At 38.2% G+C, this 18106-nt stretch overlaps 1 protein-coding gene across 1 annotated transcript; it reads left to right on the top strand.

Annotated features, from left to right (window-relative positions):
• Positions 1-2900: 2900 nt before the first annotated feature.
• Positions 2901-14208, top strand: LOC133631890 (zinc finger protein OZF-like). Its single transcript, XM_062024067.1, has 2 exons — positions 2901-3190; positions 10579-14208. Exons 1-2 carry the CDS (start codon positions 3076-3078, stop codon positions 11625-11627), a joined length of 1164 nt encoding a protein of 387 aa, XP_061880051.1. The 5' UTR covers positions 2901-3075; the 3' UTR covers positions 11628-14208.
• The last annotated feature ends 3898 nt before the right edge of the window (positions 14209-18106 follow it).

The following is an 18106-nucleotide window of genomic DNA, read 5'->3' as shown; positions in this document are numbered from 1 at the left end:
AAGATATGCCTTTCACTGCATTCTAGTCCGTCACTCTTACGTTCCTCATCCACAAATCTTTCATCCTCGCTCAAATTAATGGGGTAATCGTCGCTTTCTCGGTCCGAATCGCTCTAGCTGCGTTGAAAACAATAGGAAAATATGAGGAGGTGAACAACTGACTACGTCACGCTACTTCCGGTACAGGCAAGGCTTTTTTTATCAGCGAGCAAAAGTTGCGAACTTTATCGTCGATTTTCTCTACTAAATCCTTTCAGCAAAAATATGGCAATATCGCGAAATGATCAAGTATGACAAATATAATGGATTTGCTATTCCCGTTTAAATAAAAAAAAATCATTTCAGTAGGCCTTTAAGAAAAGTGTTCATATATAGCACAGTCTGTAGGTTCAATGTGCACAATTAAATATCTTAGATGTTGAGACAGTAATGTGATTATACAAGTTTAGATTGGGTTATGATGTTTGTAATGGGGAAAGACATTAATGGGTCTTGTTTTCATGTTTGTATTTAAGATGGCTAGCAATTAGTCCGATATCTGTGCGGGTGTTAACTGCTAGCTTTAGAAAATGAGCAGTATTACCAGTTTATGAATTTTTCCAAGTGCGGTTATCTGTCATGATTGTGCAATAATTTTCATTTGAAAAAGGTTAACTGGGGGTTTTTAAAGGTTCAAGGAACTTTATTGTCATACCAGCACACCTGAGATGGTTTGGAATTTAGTACTACAACAACAATAGTACATGCATGACCATTGAATGAGAATAAGATATACAGTAAATAGCATTGGTTAATATAAGATTGGATTGTGATCTAGTATTGAAGGGGTGTCCAAAGTCTGGCCCAAGGGCCATTTGGAGCCCACAGATTGGGTTTTCTTGACCTGCAGCACATTGTTGAAGAAGATGAATTTTAAAAAACAATACAATGTAAGAATGAATATGTATAAATCTGAAATGTTGATACCAATAACTAATAATAAGACACATTATTTGTCTTCATATCCACACTATTTGTCTGTTTTTAGCTATTTTATTTTTTACAAAATATTCATCTGAGATTTTAATTTCATGTCGTGCCTTTTTTGTTTTTTTTATACACAATAGCTAAAAAATAAATGGCATCACATTCCCTGAAGACAACGTTGATGCTTTTTGCTAGACTGTCGTCATGATTCCACATTCTCTTCTACTTTCTCACTCCGTGTAAACATCGGGACAAAAGTCTGATTCGGAAGGGAAAAAAAATGAAACTGAAAAAGAAAGATTTAAATGTGAAACTAGGGGCGGCGTGGCTCGGTTGGTAGAGCGGCCGTGCCAGCAACTTGAGGGTTCAAGGTTCGATCCCCTCTTCCGCCATCTTAGTCACTGCCGTTGTGTCCTTGGGCAAGACACTTGACCCACCTGCTCCCAGTGCCACCCACACTGGTTAAAATGTAGCTTAAAGGTGTAGATAATGGGCTTTTATTATGTAAAGTGCTTTGAGTCTCTAGAGAAAAGTGCTATATAAATGTAATTCACTCCACTACCAGAGTGAATCATATTAATATTCAACATGGAAAATAATATAATAATAACATTATATATTATGTATAATTATTAAATTTAGATTTTTTTAGTTTCAAATTCATTTTTTTGTATGTTATTGTCAATATACTAAATAATTGTGTATTATTTAGTATATTGACAGTAATATACACAATAATATTTGAATACACTGATGTATACTTCCAAATTCAACATTAAATTTAGATTTTTGTAGTTTAAAATTATTTTTTTGTATATTATTGTCAATATACTAAATAATCTTGTATTATTTAGTATATTGACAATAATATACACAATATTTGAATACACTGATGTATACTTCCAAATTCAACATTAAATTTAGATTTTTTTAGTTTCAAATAAAAAATTGTTTGTATATTACTGTCAATATACTAAATAATTGTGTGTTATTTGGTATATTGACAATAATATACACAATATTTGAATAGACTGATGTATACTTCCAAATTCAACATTACATTTTTATTTTTTTAGTTTCAAATATTTTTTGGGGGGGTATATTATTGTCACTATACTAAATAATTGTGCATTATTTAGTATATTGACAATAACATACACAATCATATTTGAAAACACTGTTGTATACTTCCAAATTCAACATTAAATTTGTATTTTTTTAGTTTCAAATTAAATTTTTTTGGTTTATTATTGTCAATATACTAAATAATTGTATATTATTTAGTATATAGACAATAATATACACAATAATACTATATACACAATAATATTTGAAAACACTGTTGTATACTTCCAAATTCAACATTAAATTTGTATTTTTTTTTAGTTTCGAATGACATTTTTTTGGTATATTATTGTCAATATACTAAATAATTGTGTATTATTTAGTATATTGACAATAATATACACAATAATATTTGAATACACTGATATACTTCCAAATGTAACATTAAATTTAGATATTTAAAATTCAAATAATTTTTTTTGCAAACACAAAACTTTTGGCCTTAAATTAGCTTCAAAATCACCACAAATATAGATTACAGTTCTGTTTCAAACACTGGACTATCCAGTTGTGTTCATTCAGTGCAATGACAGTAGAGTGAAAGGAAGGATTAATATTGTAAAGATTATATTTTCAATGGATGTGTAAACGATGAATAAATCAACTTTGTTCTGGATGGTTTTTTTCTGTGTTTTAAATCATGAACTACTCCTTGTTAAGTGGTTCTCTTTTTCTATTATGTAAACTTTTATTTTTGGTTATAAAATGAATGAAACAGTTACATTTTACAGCAAGTGACCTTGCAGAAACCGTCCTAAAAATAAAGAGTGAAGGAAATGACGTTTTTGCACACATGCGCAGAACTGACCGCATTTCCGGTAGTGAAAGGTTGGTGGAAGATGGCGGACTGAGTGGCTTGACGATGTAACTGTTGTTGTATAGAGTCACGGCGAATATAGAAACACATACCTCAAATATTCGTCTTTTCTGAAGCCCAAAAGTTGAGTACGGAGTTTTATCTGAAGATTGAAGACGTGATAGAAGATGGACGACTACTGCTATGCTAAGATGGCGACGTCCGCTAAAAGAGAACATGAAAGAGAATCAGCGCCACCAACTTCCAGCAAATCACCAACGGAGATAAAGACGAAAGATGAAGGTGAGTGACTTGAAAACTATCATGAGCCCCGAAATGAGTATTAATGAGGAATTAGCCGACCTTGTTGAAGAACGTAAAGAAAGAGCCGCCATGATTGTTAGCTTGAAGAAGGCAGTGGAGTTCACATCAGAGGAGATGAAAGAATGCAAAAGTCAACATTTGAGTGGGAAATTTACCACAAGTATCACAGCTCATAAAGTCAAAGAAAGTTACAGATGATGTGGTCCTGATGGCTTCATCTGGCCAGGATCTTCAGCTCTCACTGGATCGGTTCGCAGCCGAGTGTGAAGCGACTGGGATGAGAATCAGCACCTCCAAGTCCGAGTCCATGGTTCTCGCCCGGAAAAGGGTGGAGTGCCATCTCCGGGTTGGTGAGGAGATCTTGACCCAAGTGGAGGAGTTCAAGTACCTCGGCGTCTTGTTCACGAGTGAGGGAGGAGTGGATGGTGAGATCGACAGACGTCTTCAGTAAGTTGTGGTGAAGAAGGAGCTGAGCCGGAAGGCAAAGCTCTCAATTTACCGGTCGATCTACGTTCCCATCCTCACCTATGGTCATGAGCTTTGGGTTATGACCGAAAGGACAAGATCACGGGTACAAGCGGCCGAAATGAGTTTCCTCCGCCGGGTGGCGGGTCTCTCCCTTAGAGATAGGGTGAGAAGCTCTGTCATCCGGGAGGAGCTCAAAGTAAAGCCGCTGCTCCTCCACATGGAGAGGTGGTTCGGGCATCTGCTCAGGATGCCACCCGAATGCCTCCCTAGAGAGGTGTTTAGGGCACATCCGACTGGCAGGAGGCCACGGGGAAGACTCAGGAAACGTTGGGAAGACTATGACTAGGCCTCGGGGTCCCCCGGGAGGAGCTGGACGAAGTGGCTGGGGAGAGGGAAGTCTGAGCTTCTCTGCTTAGTTTGCTGCCCCCGCGACCCGACCTCGGATAAGCGGAAGAAAATGGATGGATAGATTGTTTTTTTTTTTGTTTTTTTTATATGTTTTGGGATCCTAGGCACTTAGAACATGTGTTGTCAAAAAGGTACTTTTCTTCAATTGCAAAAAGTCAAAATGTCATGGTATATTTCTACAAGAAACTCACTCAGTTTACACTCATTTCTTAATAACTTAAGACTAATTGAAATAAAAAACTAAAGAAAAAACAATATCACACAGCACTAATTGGATTTACATTATATTTTATATTATACCTCTATGCCCCCACCCGGTCCCTCAGGTCAGCTGATCAGCTGATCCTGGAGGTACCCAAATCCAAGCGTAAGCTCAGGGGGGACAGAGCCTTCTCTGTTGCGGGCCCCAAACTCTGGAATGATCTTCCACTTCATGTGAGACAGGCCCCTTCTTTGGCTATTTTTAAGACCCTTCTTAAAACCCATTTTTATTCACTGGCTTTTAACCCAGCATGAGACTTTAAACTGTTTTTAACTTTTAACTTTTTTAACTGCTTTTTATCTAACAAAATTGTTCTTAGGGTAATTTTGTATTTGCTTTTTTAATGTGTATTTTACTTCTGTTTTAAATTTTATTTTTTAGTCTGTCCTTTGCCTTTATTTCTTTGTGGTGTACAGCCCTTTGTTTTTCAACTGTGGTTGTTTTTAAAGGGCTTTATAAATAAAGTTGGTATGGTATGTAGAAAATGTATCAAATATAATGTTAATCTAATTAGTGCTGTGTGATATGGACACAAATATATATTCTGTTATATATCATTTTATCATCCGGTGATTATCTACATCCGAATTTAGTCTTTTTTCTCTAAATTTTACACATGCACTCATGGAATTGTATTGCCAATTTTGCTTATCCTTTTTAGGGTCTGTTTTTTCTCTAAAAAAGACAAAACAATCAAAAGGGTTGTTAGTACAAGCCCTTCTTTTCAGTCATGGGGTCTCCAAACTACAGTTTTACTACAATTTTTTTTATTACACATTTTTTTACTACGGTACTTTATTTATTTTACTTTTTTTTTTATATATTATTATTATTATTTATATATATATATACACTACCGTTCAAAAGTTTGGGGTCACCCAAACAATTTTGTGGAATAGCCTTCATTTCTAAGAACAAGAATAGACTGTCGCGTTTCAGATGAAAGTTCTCTTTTTCTGGCCATTTTGAGCGTTTAAATGACCCCACAAATGTGATGCTCCAGAAACTTAATCTGCTCAAAGGAAGGTCAGTTTTGTAGCTTCTGTAACGAGCTAAACTGTTTTCAGATGTGTGAACATGATTGCACAAGGGTTTTCCAATCATCAATTAGCCTTCTGAGCCAATGAGCAAACACATTGTACCATTAGAACACTGGAGTGATAGTTGCTGGAAATGGGCCTCTATACACCTATGTAGATATTGCACCAAAAACCAGACATTTGCAGCTAGAATAGTCATTTACCACATTAGCAATGTATAGAGTGTATTTCTTTAAAGTTAAGACTAGTTTAAAGTTATCTTCATTGAAAAATAAGGACATTTTAATGTGACCCCAAACTTTTGAACGGTAGTGTGTGTATATATACATATATATATATATATATATATATATATATATATATATATATATATATATATATATATATATATATATATATATATATATATATATATATATATATATATATATATATAGTGGTTAGAGTGTCCGCCCTGAGATCGGTAGGTTGTGAGTTCAAACCCCGGCCGAGTCATACTAAAGACTATAAAAATGGGACCCATTTCCTGCTTGGCACTCAGCATCAAGGGTTGGAATTGGGGGTTAAATCACCAAAAATGATTCCCGGGCGCGGCACCACTGCTGCCTACTGCTCCCCTCACCTCCCAGGGGGTGAACAAGGGGATGGGTCAAATGCAGAGGACAAATTTCGCCACACCTAGTGTGTGTGTGACAATCATTGGTAATTTAACTTTTGCTTCCTATGATACTGTACTGAGTCTTTGATTTATTTTGTACAATTTTCCATTTTGTCTATTATGTGTGCACTTTAATTTTTGAAGTTGTTCTGGGGGGGACGGCGTGGCGAAGTTGGTAGAGTGGCCGTGCCAGCAATCGGAGGGTTGCTGGTTACTGGGGTTCAATCCCCACCTTCTACCATCCTAGTTACGTCCGTTGTGTCCTTGGGCAAGACACTTCACCCTTGCTCCTGATGGGTGCTGGTTAGCGCCTTGCATGGCAGCTCCCTCCATCAGTGTGTGAATGTGTGTGTGAATGGGTGAATGTGGAAATAGTGTCAAAGCGCTTTGAGTACCTTGAAGGTAGAAAAGCACTATACAAGTATAACCCATTTATCATTTATTTATTTCATCACTTAATTGACCACAGCTGTGACTATTTAAGTGCATCGCTTCCTGTTAAAAAAAAATTGCACACTGACGAAGACATTGTCGAAACTGGTCTGTGTTTGGTAGCACCTGTGCAGTTTATATCACAAACTATAAGAAGGACACGAGTGTTGCTGGCCTTGCTTTTTCTTCAAATCTGGCCCGCTAGCGTTTCCAATCCAGTCCCCATGTTCGTATTAGGCGACAAATGTATTTTAATCTGTTAACAATGCACCGTCCTCTGATAGAAAATATCAGTATTGTTTCCATTTTTCCATGAGCATTTAATCAGCACCTCAGTGCAAATAAGCTACTACTTGGTACCATTCACACAGCCTTTCACACCCACGGTCTAGTTAAAAACTCAAAAAGTTAACACGTGTGACGCGAGACACACAACTTGTCTACTTAATAATGTGGATATTATATTTTTTTTAAAAAGGTCTAACCACCACACGCAATTCAAAATGATACCCAAGCATTATGGGTAAAATGCACAGCTGGATTACAAAACTTTCAGGAGGTGGAGTAAAGAAGGTAGGAGTGCTTCACATACTCTTCTTTTATTGTTTATACTTCATATTGTAGGCTGAGGGCTTGTGTAGTCTGTTCATTAAAGCTTGTTGTAATTATTGTTTGAAGAAACTGACCGTTTCAATTGTTTCTGATGATATTGTAAATACTACATCTTTTATTTTTGTGCAAAATGATCGTTGTTGCGTCATATTTCACGATATATATATATATATATATATATATATATATATATATATATATATATATATATATATATATATATATATATATATACACTACCGTTCAAAAGTTGGGGGTCACATTGAAATGTCCTTATTTTTGAAGGAAAAGCACTGTACTTTTCAATGAAGATAACTTTGAACTAGTCTTAACTTTAAAGAAATACACTCTATACATTGCTAATGTGGTAAATGACTATTCTACCTGCAAATGTCTGGTTTTTGGTGCAATATCTACATAGGTACAGTGGAGTGATAGTTGCTGGAAATGGGCCTCTATACACATAGAGGCCCATTTCCAGCAACTATCACTCCAGTGTTCTAATGGTACAATGTGTTTGCTCATTGGCTCAGAAGGCTAATTGATGATTAGAAAACCCTTGAGCAATCATGTTCACACATCTGAAAACAGTTTAGCTCGTTACAAAAGCTACAAAACTGACCTTCCTTTGAGCAGGTTGAGTTTCTGGAGCATCACATTTGTGGGGTCAATTAAACGCTCAAAATGGCCAGAAAAAGAGAACTTTCATCTGAAACTCGACAGTCTATTCTTGTTCTTAGAAATGAAGGCTATTCCACAAAATTGTTTGGGTGACCCCAAACTTTTGAATGGTAGTGTATATATATATATATATATATATATATATATATATATATATATATATATATATATATATATATATATATATATATATATATATATATATATATATATATATATATATATATATATACATACATATATATATATATATACTTTTATTCCTAAGATAAAAAGCGATTGTTGAAGACTGGGAATGACATGTTTCACTATGGCTACATCTTTCATTTTTGTGCAAAATTATATTTGTTGCTGTCATATTTCACTATATATGTTTTTTTTTATGGCAGACCTGGGAAAATATGGCCCACAGGCCACATTAAGATTTTTAATCCGGCCTGCTGGACGTTCTATATAATATTTTTAGACCTTTAACATCAAAACTGTAGCCGCCATTGTGATGTGCAGTGCTGATTTTAAATGACCGGAAGTCTTGAACTATAGAAAGTACAAACCCCGTTTCCATATGAGTTGGGAAATTGTGTTAGATGTAAATATAAACGAAATACAATGATTTGCAAATCATTTTCAACCCATATTCAGTTGAATGCACTACAAAGACAACATATTTGATGTTCAAACTCATAAACTTTTTTTTTTTTTTGCAAATAATAATTAACTTAGAATTTCATGGCTGCAACACATGCCAAAGTAGTTGGGAAAGGGCATGTTCACCACTGTGTTACATGGCCTTTCCTTTTAACAACACTCAGTAAACGTTTGGGAACTGAGGAGACACATTTTTGAAGCTTCTCAGGTGGAATTCTTTCCCATTCTTGCTTGATGTACAGCTTAAGTTGTTCAACAGTCCGGGGGTCTCCCTTGTGCTATTTTAGGCTTCATAATGCGCCACACATTTTCAATGGGAGACAGGTCTGGACTACGGGCAGGCCAGTCTAGTACCCGCACTCTTTTACTAAGAAGACACGTTGATGTAACACGTGGCTTGGCATTGTCTTGCTGAAATAAGCAGGGGCGTCCATGGTAACGTTGCTTGGATGGCAACATATGTTGCTCCAAAACCTGTATGTACCTTTCAGCATTAATGGTGCCTTCACAGATGTGTAAGTTACCCATGTCTTGGGCACTAATACACCCCCATACCATCACAGATGCTGGCTTTTCCACTTTGCGCCTAGAACAATCCGGATGGTTCTTTTCCTCTTTGGTCCGGAGGACACGACGTCCACAGTTTCCAAAAACAATTTGAAATGTGGACTCGTCACACCACAGAACACTTTTTCACTTTGTATCAGTCCATCTTAGATGAACTCAGGCCCAGCGAAGCCGACGGCGTTTCTGGGTGTTGTTGATAAACAGTTTTCGCCTTGCATAGGAGAGTTTTAACTTGCACTTACAGATGTAGCGACAAACTGTAGTTACTGACAGTGGGTTTCTGAAGTGTTCCTGAGCCCATGTGGTGATATCCTTTACACACTGATGTCGCTTGTTGATGCAGTACAGCCTGAGGGATGGAAGGTCACGGGCTTAGCTGCTTACGTGCAGTGATTTCTCCAGATTCTCTGAACCCTTTGATGATATTACGGAGCGTAGATGTTGAAATCCCTAAATTCCTTGCAATAGCTGGTTGAGAAAGGTTTTTCTTAAACTGTTCAACAATTTGCTCACGCATTTGTTGACAAAGTGGTGACCCTCGCCCCATCCTTGTTTGTGAATGACTGAGCATTTCATGGAATCTACTTTTATACCCAATCATGGCACCCACCTGTTCCCAATTTGCCTGTTCACCTGTGGGATGTTCCAAATAAGTGTTTGATGAGCATTCCTCAACTTTATCAGCATTTATTGCCACCTTTCCCAACTTCTTTGTCACGTGTTGCTGGCATCAAATTCTAAAGTTAATGATTATTTGCAAAAAAAAAAAAAGTTCATCAGTTTGAACATCAAATATGTTGTCTTTGTAGTGCATTCAACTGAATATGGGTTGAAAAGGATTTGCAAATCATTGTATTCCATTTATATTTACATCTAACACAATTTCCCAACTCATATGGAAACGGGGTTTGTATTTACTGTGATTTTAGCTACTACGGAAGCATGTTGCACTCAACCCAAACTCGAAATCTCAAAAATATCCAATGTCATGCAAAAAACTGCCATGAGAGAGCAGTACAATTATGCTTTGACTTAAAAATAGAAATTTGAATAGAAAATTGAGTCACTATACAATACTGCAATATTTGAAACATGGAGATATATTGCGATATTCTACAAATTTCACAGAAAAATGTAAATCATAGCTTAAAATACAAGTAGTACACTAATGACAGTAATAATTTATTGGTCAAACTGTGTCAAAAAACAAAGTAATTCACACGATCTATTTCCATTCATTGTAATTGCACAGACAGTGGGTCACATTTCTTGCCACTTAAATGTAAAACCTTTTTTCTCTACTTTGTTACTGTCGACTTCTTAAAAATAGATATATTTTCAGACCAATGTTGCGATAAAATACCATATTGATTTTTTTCCCCCACTGGTAGTTTGTCGTATCCTAATGTCCATCAACACAGATGTTTTCTATTTTCTGTGGTTTTAGCTTCACTAGTTCGAGTCTCAGCCAAGTCATGTAAACATTGATCCATCATTCTGGCAAGGCACTAAATGAATGGCCATGAAACACTACACACACATACAGTACATACATTGAAGAAGGTGTGTGAAGTGTGTTTGTGTCCCACAGATGTCCAGCAGCTGATTTGTCACCCAGAAGAAGTTTCCCCACAGTTAGGGGGGAGCTCCACTTTGAAGCAGGAGACTCCACAACCACCCTGCATTAAAAAGGAAGAGGAGGAACTCTGCATCACTCAGGAGGGAGAGTGTCTTCTAGGACGAGAGGAAGCTGATTACACCAAGTTTCCACTGAGTATTCTCTCTGTGAAGACTGAAGATGATGAAGAGAAACCACAAGTAGACAACCTCTTAGCTCCACTATCAGATAGTGAGGCTGAAGACGAGGTTGAAGTAACTTTGAGCAGCGATACAGACTGTGAAGGTGATATGAGGACTCACACTGACAACCAGGACACTAAATGCTCTAAAAAGAAGAGAGGTAAAGCGAGGTCGATTTGCTCAATTTGTGGCAAAAGTTTGACTAGAAAGAGCATTTTGATTCAACACATGAGAACACACACAGGAGAAAAACCATTTATTTGCGCAGTTTGTGGAAAAAGCTTTGTTTTTAAGCAAGGTTTAACTCGACACAAAAGAACCCACACGGGTGAAAAACCATTTAACTGTTCAGTTTGTGGTAAAAGGTTTTATCTGAAGGCACATTTGAATCAACACATTGGAACACACACAGGTGAAAAACCATTTAACTGTTCAGTTTGTGGTAAAAGATTTTCTCGAAACGGCTACTTGACCCAGCATACAAGACTACACACAGGAGAGAAATCCTTCAACTGTTCAGTTTGTGGCAAAAGCTTTTCTATTAAGAGCTATTTGACTCAACACATGAGAACACACACGGATGATAAAAGGTTTAATTGTTCAGTTTGTGGCAAAAGATTTTCAAACAACAGTCATTTGACTGAACATGTAAGATTACACACGGGTGAAAAACCATTTAACTGTTCAATTTGTGACAAAAGCTTTTCTATTAAGAGAAATTTGACTCAACACCTCAGATCTCACACAGGAGAAAAACCATTCAGTTGTTCAATCTGCTGCAAAAAGTTCCATCATAATACAGACGCAGTCCAACACTTAAAAACACACAAGGGAGAATAGTTAATCAGCTATTTAAGCTGTAATATGTTGTTCATATGTGGAAACATCCACCCAAACACAGGACCTTCTCAAGATAAGTTCACTGCTTCTCTTGCAAATATTTGAGATATTTGTACAAATTTGGTTCATCGAGGGCATGAATTTAAAGGCCTACTGAAAGCCACTACTACCGACCACGCAGTCTGATAGTTTATATATCAATGATGAAATCTTAACATTGCAACACATGCCAATACGGCCGGGTTAACTTATAAAGTGCAATTTTAAATTTCCCGCCACACTTCCGGTTGAAAACGTTTTATTATGCTGACGTATGCGTGTGACGTCACGAGGGCAAGGGAAGTATTCGGAGCCCGTAGAAAAAGCTCTGTTTTCATTTCATAATTCCACAGTATTCTGGACATCTGTGTTGGTGAATATTTTGCAATTTGTTTAATGAACAATGGAGGCTGCATAGAAGAACGTTGTAGGTGGGATCGGTGTATTAGCGGCTGGCTGTAGCAACACAACAAGGACTACTTACCCTGATAGCAGACGCCTAGCCGATGCTAGCCGCCAAACCCACGGATGAAGTCCTTCGTCGCGCCGTCGATCGCTGGAACGCAGGTGAGCACGGGTGTTGAGGAGCAGATGAGGGCTGGCTGGCGTAGGTGGAGCGCTAATGTTTTTATCATAGCTCTGTGAGGTCCGGTTGCTAAGTTGCTAAGTTAGCCTTAGCGTCTTTAGCAACAGCATTGTTAAGCTTTGCCAGGCTGAGAATTATTAACCGTGTAGTTACATGTCCATGGTTTAATAGTATTGTTGATCTTCTGTCTATCCTTCCAGTCAGGGATTTATGTATTTTGTTTCTATCTGCATTTGAGAACGATGCTATCACGTTAGCTCAGTAGCTAAGTGTGTCACAGATGTATTGCCGTGGAGATAAAAGTCACTGTGAATGTCCATTTTGCGTGCTCGACTCTCATTTTCAAGAGGATATAGTATCCGAGGTGGTTTAAAATACAAATACGTGATCCACAATAGAAAAAGGAGAGAGTGTGGAATCCAATGAGCCAGCTTGTACCTAAGTTACGGTCAGAGCGAAAAAAGATACGTCCTGCACTGCCTCTAGTTCTTAACTCTAACGTTCCTCATCCACGAATCTTTCATCCTCGCTCAAATTAATGGGGTAATCGTCGCTTTGTCGCTCCGAATCTCACCAAGGAAAATTGTGAGGAATATTACCTCCTGTGACGTCACGCTACTTCCGGTATAGGCAAGGCTTTTTTTTATCAGCGACCAAAAGTTGTGAACTTTATCGTCGTTGTTCTCTACTAAATCCTTTCAGCAAAAATATGGCAATATCGCGAAATGATCAAGTATGACACATAGAATGGATCTGCTATCCCCGTTTAAATTTAAAAAATCATTTCAGTAGGCCTTTAAGCTGTAATATGTTGTTCATATGTGGAAACATCCACCCAAACACAGGACCTTCTCAAGATAAGTTCACTGCTTCTCTTGCAAATATTTTAGATATTTGTACAAATTTGGTTCATCGAGGGCATGAATTTAACTCTACATGACCTCATGTCTTCTGTGTATCTGAAACTTTCCTGAATAGTAAGATAGATGATGCTTACAGTGCTTGGTTACTTCTTCAGACGAGACACACCTGATGAGTCTAGCTGGGGAGGAATTGTAGTCTTCTTCAGTGATGCTTTCGCCGCCTCCAGAATGTCTGACTTTGAACACCAACAACATGAAACTACACCTTCCAGTTCGCCTGGGGCCTCATGTATTAAGACTGGTGTGGATTTTCTACCCAAAAAAACGTGTATGCTTGATTTCAGAAAATGTCAAATGCACCAAATATTCATATATTTAAAAGTGTGTGCACGCATTAATCAAAGACCTCCATTTAACGAGAAAATGGACGCACATGTTGGCGTGGCCTGCCCCTCCCTGTCAATAACTCCATTTAAATGCACAAATAATATTTCAATTAGCCATGTGCCTGAGATCTCCCACTCTGCACAGTCAAAAAACACGAAGACAATGAGTAAGAGGGTGAAAATGAAGAATTTCACCAAGTTGGAGGTGTTTCTTGCCGGACTGTAAAAATGTTGTCAATTCTACTTGTGTTGCAAGTTAGTGCAACTGTGCATGATGATGCTGTAATGACGAGATATAACATTTGGGGTACACATGTGCTCAATGTGCATCACAGAGATGAATATTTGGACAATGCCATAAATAAATGTAGTCGCCAAGAAGCCAGCCATCACACACAATGCCAGCTTGTAGTCTGTTCCCAACCATGCTGTTACTTACAATGTAAGAATCATGTGTGGAACCAGGACACATCACTACAATGTTGTTCGTTGCATTTGCACATCACATATGATCTGTCCATTGATCCTATTAAATATGTTTCCTGTTGACATTTACATATTCATCATGTGATGGTGCTTTTATAGCAATGTGTATGCAGTCAATAGCTCTGATTACATTAGGAAAACAGCTGTTGCTTCAAATTGTGCTTTAATGTTGGCCTGTTGTATGGTAATTAAATATATCTGGCTAACATGCTGATATTTAAAGGCCTACTGAAAGCCACTACTAGCGACAACGCAGTCTGATAGTTTATATATCAATGATGAAATCTTAACATTGCAACACATGCCAATACGGCCGGGTTAACTTATAAAGTGACATTTAAAATTTCCCGGGAAATATCCGGCTGAAACGTTGCGGCATGATGACGTATGCGCGTGACGAAGTCCGAGTAACGGAAGTTATGGTACCCCGTAGAATCCTATACAAAAAGCTCTGTTTTCATTTCATAATTCCACAGTATTCTGGACATCTTTTGCAATTTTTTTAATGAACAATGAAGGCTGCAAAGAAGACAGTTGTAGGTGGGATCAGTGTATTAGCAGCGGACTACAGCAACACAACCAGGAGGACTTTGTTGGAGCGCTAGCCGCGCTAGCCGCCGACTTCACCTTGACTTCCTACGTCTCCGGGCCGCCAAACGCATCGGGTGAAGTCCTTCGTCCTTCTGCCGATCGTTGGTACGCAGGTGAGCACGGGTATTGATGAGCAAATGAGGGCTGGCTGGCGTAGGTGGAGAGCTAATGTTTTTAGCATAGCTCTGTGCAGTCCGGTTGCTAAGTTAGCTTCAATGGTGTCGTTAGCACAGCATTGTTAACCTTCGCCAGCCTGGAAAGCATTAACCGTGTATTTACATGTCCACGGTTTAATAGTATTGTTGATTTTCTATCTATCCTTCCAGTCAGGGGTTTATTTCTTTTGTTTCTATATGCAGTTAAAGCAAGATGCTATCACGTTAGCTCGTAGCTAAAGCATTTCGCCGATGTATTGTCGTGGAGATAAAAGGCACTGAATGTCCATTTCGCGTTCTCGACTCTCATTTTCAAGAGGATATAGTATCCCAGGTGGTTTAAAATACAAATCTGTGATCTACAATAGAAAAAGGAGAGTGTGGAATCCAATGAGCCAGCTTGTACCTAAGTTACGGTCAGAGCGAAAAAAGATACGTCCATCGCTGCCTCTCAAGTCCTTCACTGTAACGTTCCTCATCTACGAATCTTTCATCCTCGCTCAAATTAATGGGGTAATCATCACTTTCTCGGTCCGAATCTCTCTCGCTCCATTGTAAACAATGGGAAATTGTGAGGAATCCTAGCTCCTGTGACGTCACGCTACTTCCGGTACAGGCAAGGCTTTTTTTTATCAGCGAGCAAAAGTTGCGAACTTTATCGTCGATTTTCTCTACTAAATCCTTTCAGCAAAAATATGGCAATATCGCGAAATGATCAAGTATGACACACAGAATGGATCTGCTATTAACGTTTAAATAAAAAAAATAATTTCAGTAGGCCTTTAATGTGTTTTTAACACCACTTTGCCTATGATTTTATATTCCTTCATGTAATTTCACTTATGTGTTAATTGTGTTAATTGTTCATATGCTGCTGGTGAATCACATCCTTAGTTGTTTGTTTGTTTTAACAATTGTTTCCCTTATGATGGACTATCTTAAAGGCCTACTGAAATGAGATTTTTTTTATTTAAATGGGGATAGCAGATCCTTTCTATGTGTCATACTTGATCATTTGGCGATATTGCCATATTTTTGCTGAAAGGATTTAGTAGAGAACATTGACGATAAAGTTTGCAACTTTTGATCGCTGATAAAAAAAAAGCCTTGCCTGTACCGGAAGTAGCGTGACGTCACAGGTTGAAGAGCGCCTCACATCTGCACATTGTTTACACCAGCAGCGAGAGCGATTCAGACCGAGAAAGAGACGATTACCCCATTAATTTGAGCGAGGATGAAAGATTTGTGGATGAGGAAAGTGACAGTGAAGGATTAGAGTGCAGTGCAGGAAGCCAGGGTGTATCTTTTTTCGCTCTGACTGTAACTTAGGTACAAGCTGGCTCATTGGATTCTACACTTTCTCCTTTTTCTATTGTGGATCACGGATTTGTATTTTAAACCACCTCGGATACTATATCCTCTTGAAAATGAGAGTCGAGAACGCGAAATGGACATTCACAGTGACTTTTATCTCCACGACAATACATCGGTGAAGCACTTTAGCTTCGGAGCTAACGTGATAGCATTGTGCTTAACTGCGGATAGAAACAGAAGAAACATGCCCCTGACTGGAAGGATAGACAGAAGATCAACAATACTATTATTACTTCTACTATCAGGAGACACCGAACCAAACCCTGGACCTGTAACCACACGGTTAATGCTGTCCCGCCTGGCGAAGCCTAGCAATGCTGTTGCTAACGACGCCATTGAAGCTAACTTAGCTACAGGACCTCGACAAAGCTATGCTAAAAACATTAGCTCTCCACCTACGCCAGCCCTCATCTGCTCATCACCACCCGTGCTCACCTGCGTTCCAGCGATCGACGGCGCGACAAAGGACTTCACCCGATCATCGGTGCGGTCGGCGGCTAGCGTCGGATAGCGCGTCTGCTATCCAACTCAAAGTCCTCCTGGTTGTGTTGCTGTAGTCCGCCGCTAATACACCGATCCCACCTACAGCTTTCTTCTTTGCTGTCTTCATTGTCCATTAAACAAATTGCAAAAGATTCACCAACACAGATGTCCAGAATACTGTGGAATTATGTGATGAAAACAGACGACTTAAGCCGGCCACCGTGCTATTCCAAAATGTCTGCTTCAACCCGCGACGTCACGCGCAAACGTCATCATACCGAGACGTTTTCAGCCGGATATTTCGCAGGAAATTTAGATTGCACTTTATAAGTTAAACCGGCCGTATTGGCATGTGTTGCAATGTTAATATTTCATCATTGATATATAAACTATCAGACTGCGTGGTCGGTAGTAGTGGCTTTCAGTAGGCCTTTAACAGCTCTGAAGTAACCATACCTAAAATAATTTCAATAATTTCCACAGATGTTTCAATATGTTTATTTTCTACCATTTTGTGGAATGATTTTGGTTTATGTGACGTCACGTGTGTTCACTTTCCGTTGTATGGATCTTCATGTTTACCTTTACTGTATAGTAGTTGTGTTTTCATATCCTGCTTTATTCTCTATAATAGTCTGACAACTACTGAATGGTAAATGGGTTATATTTGTATCGCGCTTTTCTACCTTCAACATACTCAAAGCGCTGTGACACTATTTCCACATTCACACACTGATGGCGGGAGCTGCCATGCAAAGCGCTAACCACGACCCATCAGGAGCAAGGGTGAAGTGTCTTGCTCAAGGACACAACGGATGTGACTCGGTTGGTAGAAGCCGGAGATCGAACCAGGAACCCTCACGCCGTCCCCTGAATATATTCTTTTTATGACCACATTTTGAACATGTATAGAAGATATATTTTCTTATGATATATTATTGTCGTTTTGAAAAACCATGTTGTTGTATGGCTTTGTCACCTACAGAACAAAACAGACACAGTGTTTGTCTTTGTATACGCAGCATATGTCTGTTTTTAGCATTTTATTTTTTACAAAATAAAAGTGAGATTTTAATTTCATGTTGTGCCTTTTTTTTGGTTTTATACACAATAGCTGAGAAATAATGGTAACACTTTAGTACGGGGAACATATTCACCATTAATTAGTTGCTTATTAACATGCAAATTAGTAACATATTGGCTCTTAAAGGCCTACTGAAACCTACTACTACCGACCACGCAGTCTGATAGTTTATATATCAATGATGAAATCTTAACATTGCAACACATGCCAATACGGCCGGGTTAACTTATAAAGTGACTTTTAAAACTTCCCGGGAAATATCCGGCTGAAACGTCGCGGTATGATGACGTATGCGCGTGACGAAGTCCGAGTAACGGAAGTTATGGTACCCGTAGAATCCTATACAAAAAGCTCTGTTTTCATTTCATAATTCCACAGTATTCTGGACATCTTTTGCAATTTGTTTAATGAACAATGAAGGCTGCAAAGAAG

This window comes from Entelurus aequoreus, linkage group LG17 (genome assembly GCF_033978785.1).
Source record: "Entelurus aequoreus isolate RoL-2023_Sb linkage group LG17, RoL_Eaeq_v1.1, whole genome shotgun sequence".
Lineage (NCBI taxonomy): Eukaryota > Metazoa > Chordata > Actinopteri > Syngnathiformes > Syngnathidae > Entelurus > Entelurus aequoreus.
The sequence above is the reverse complement of the archived record's forward strand: the minus strand, read 5'-3'. Positions and strand labels throughout refer to the sequence as shown.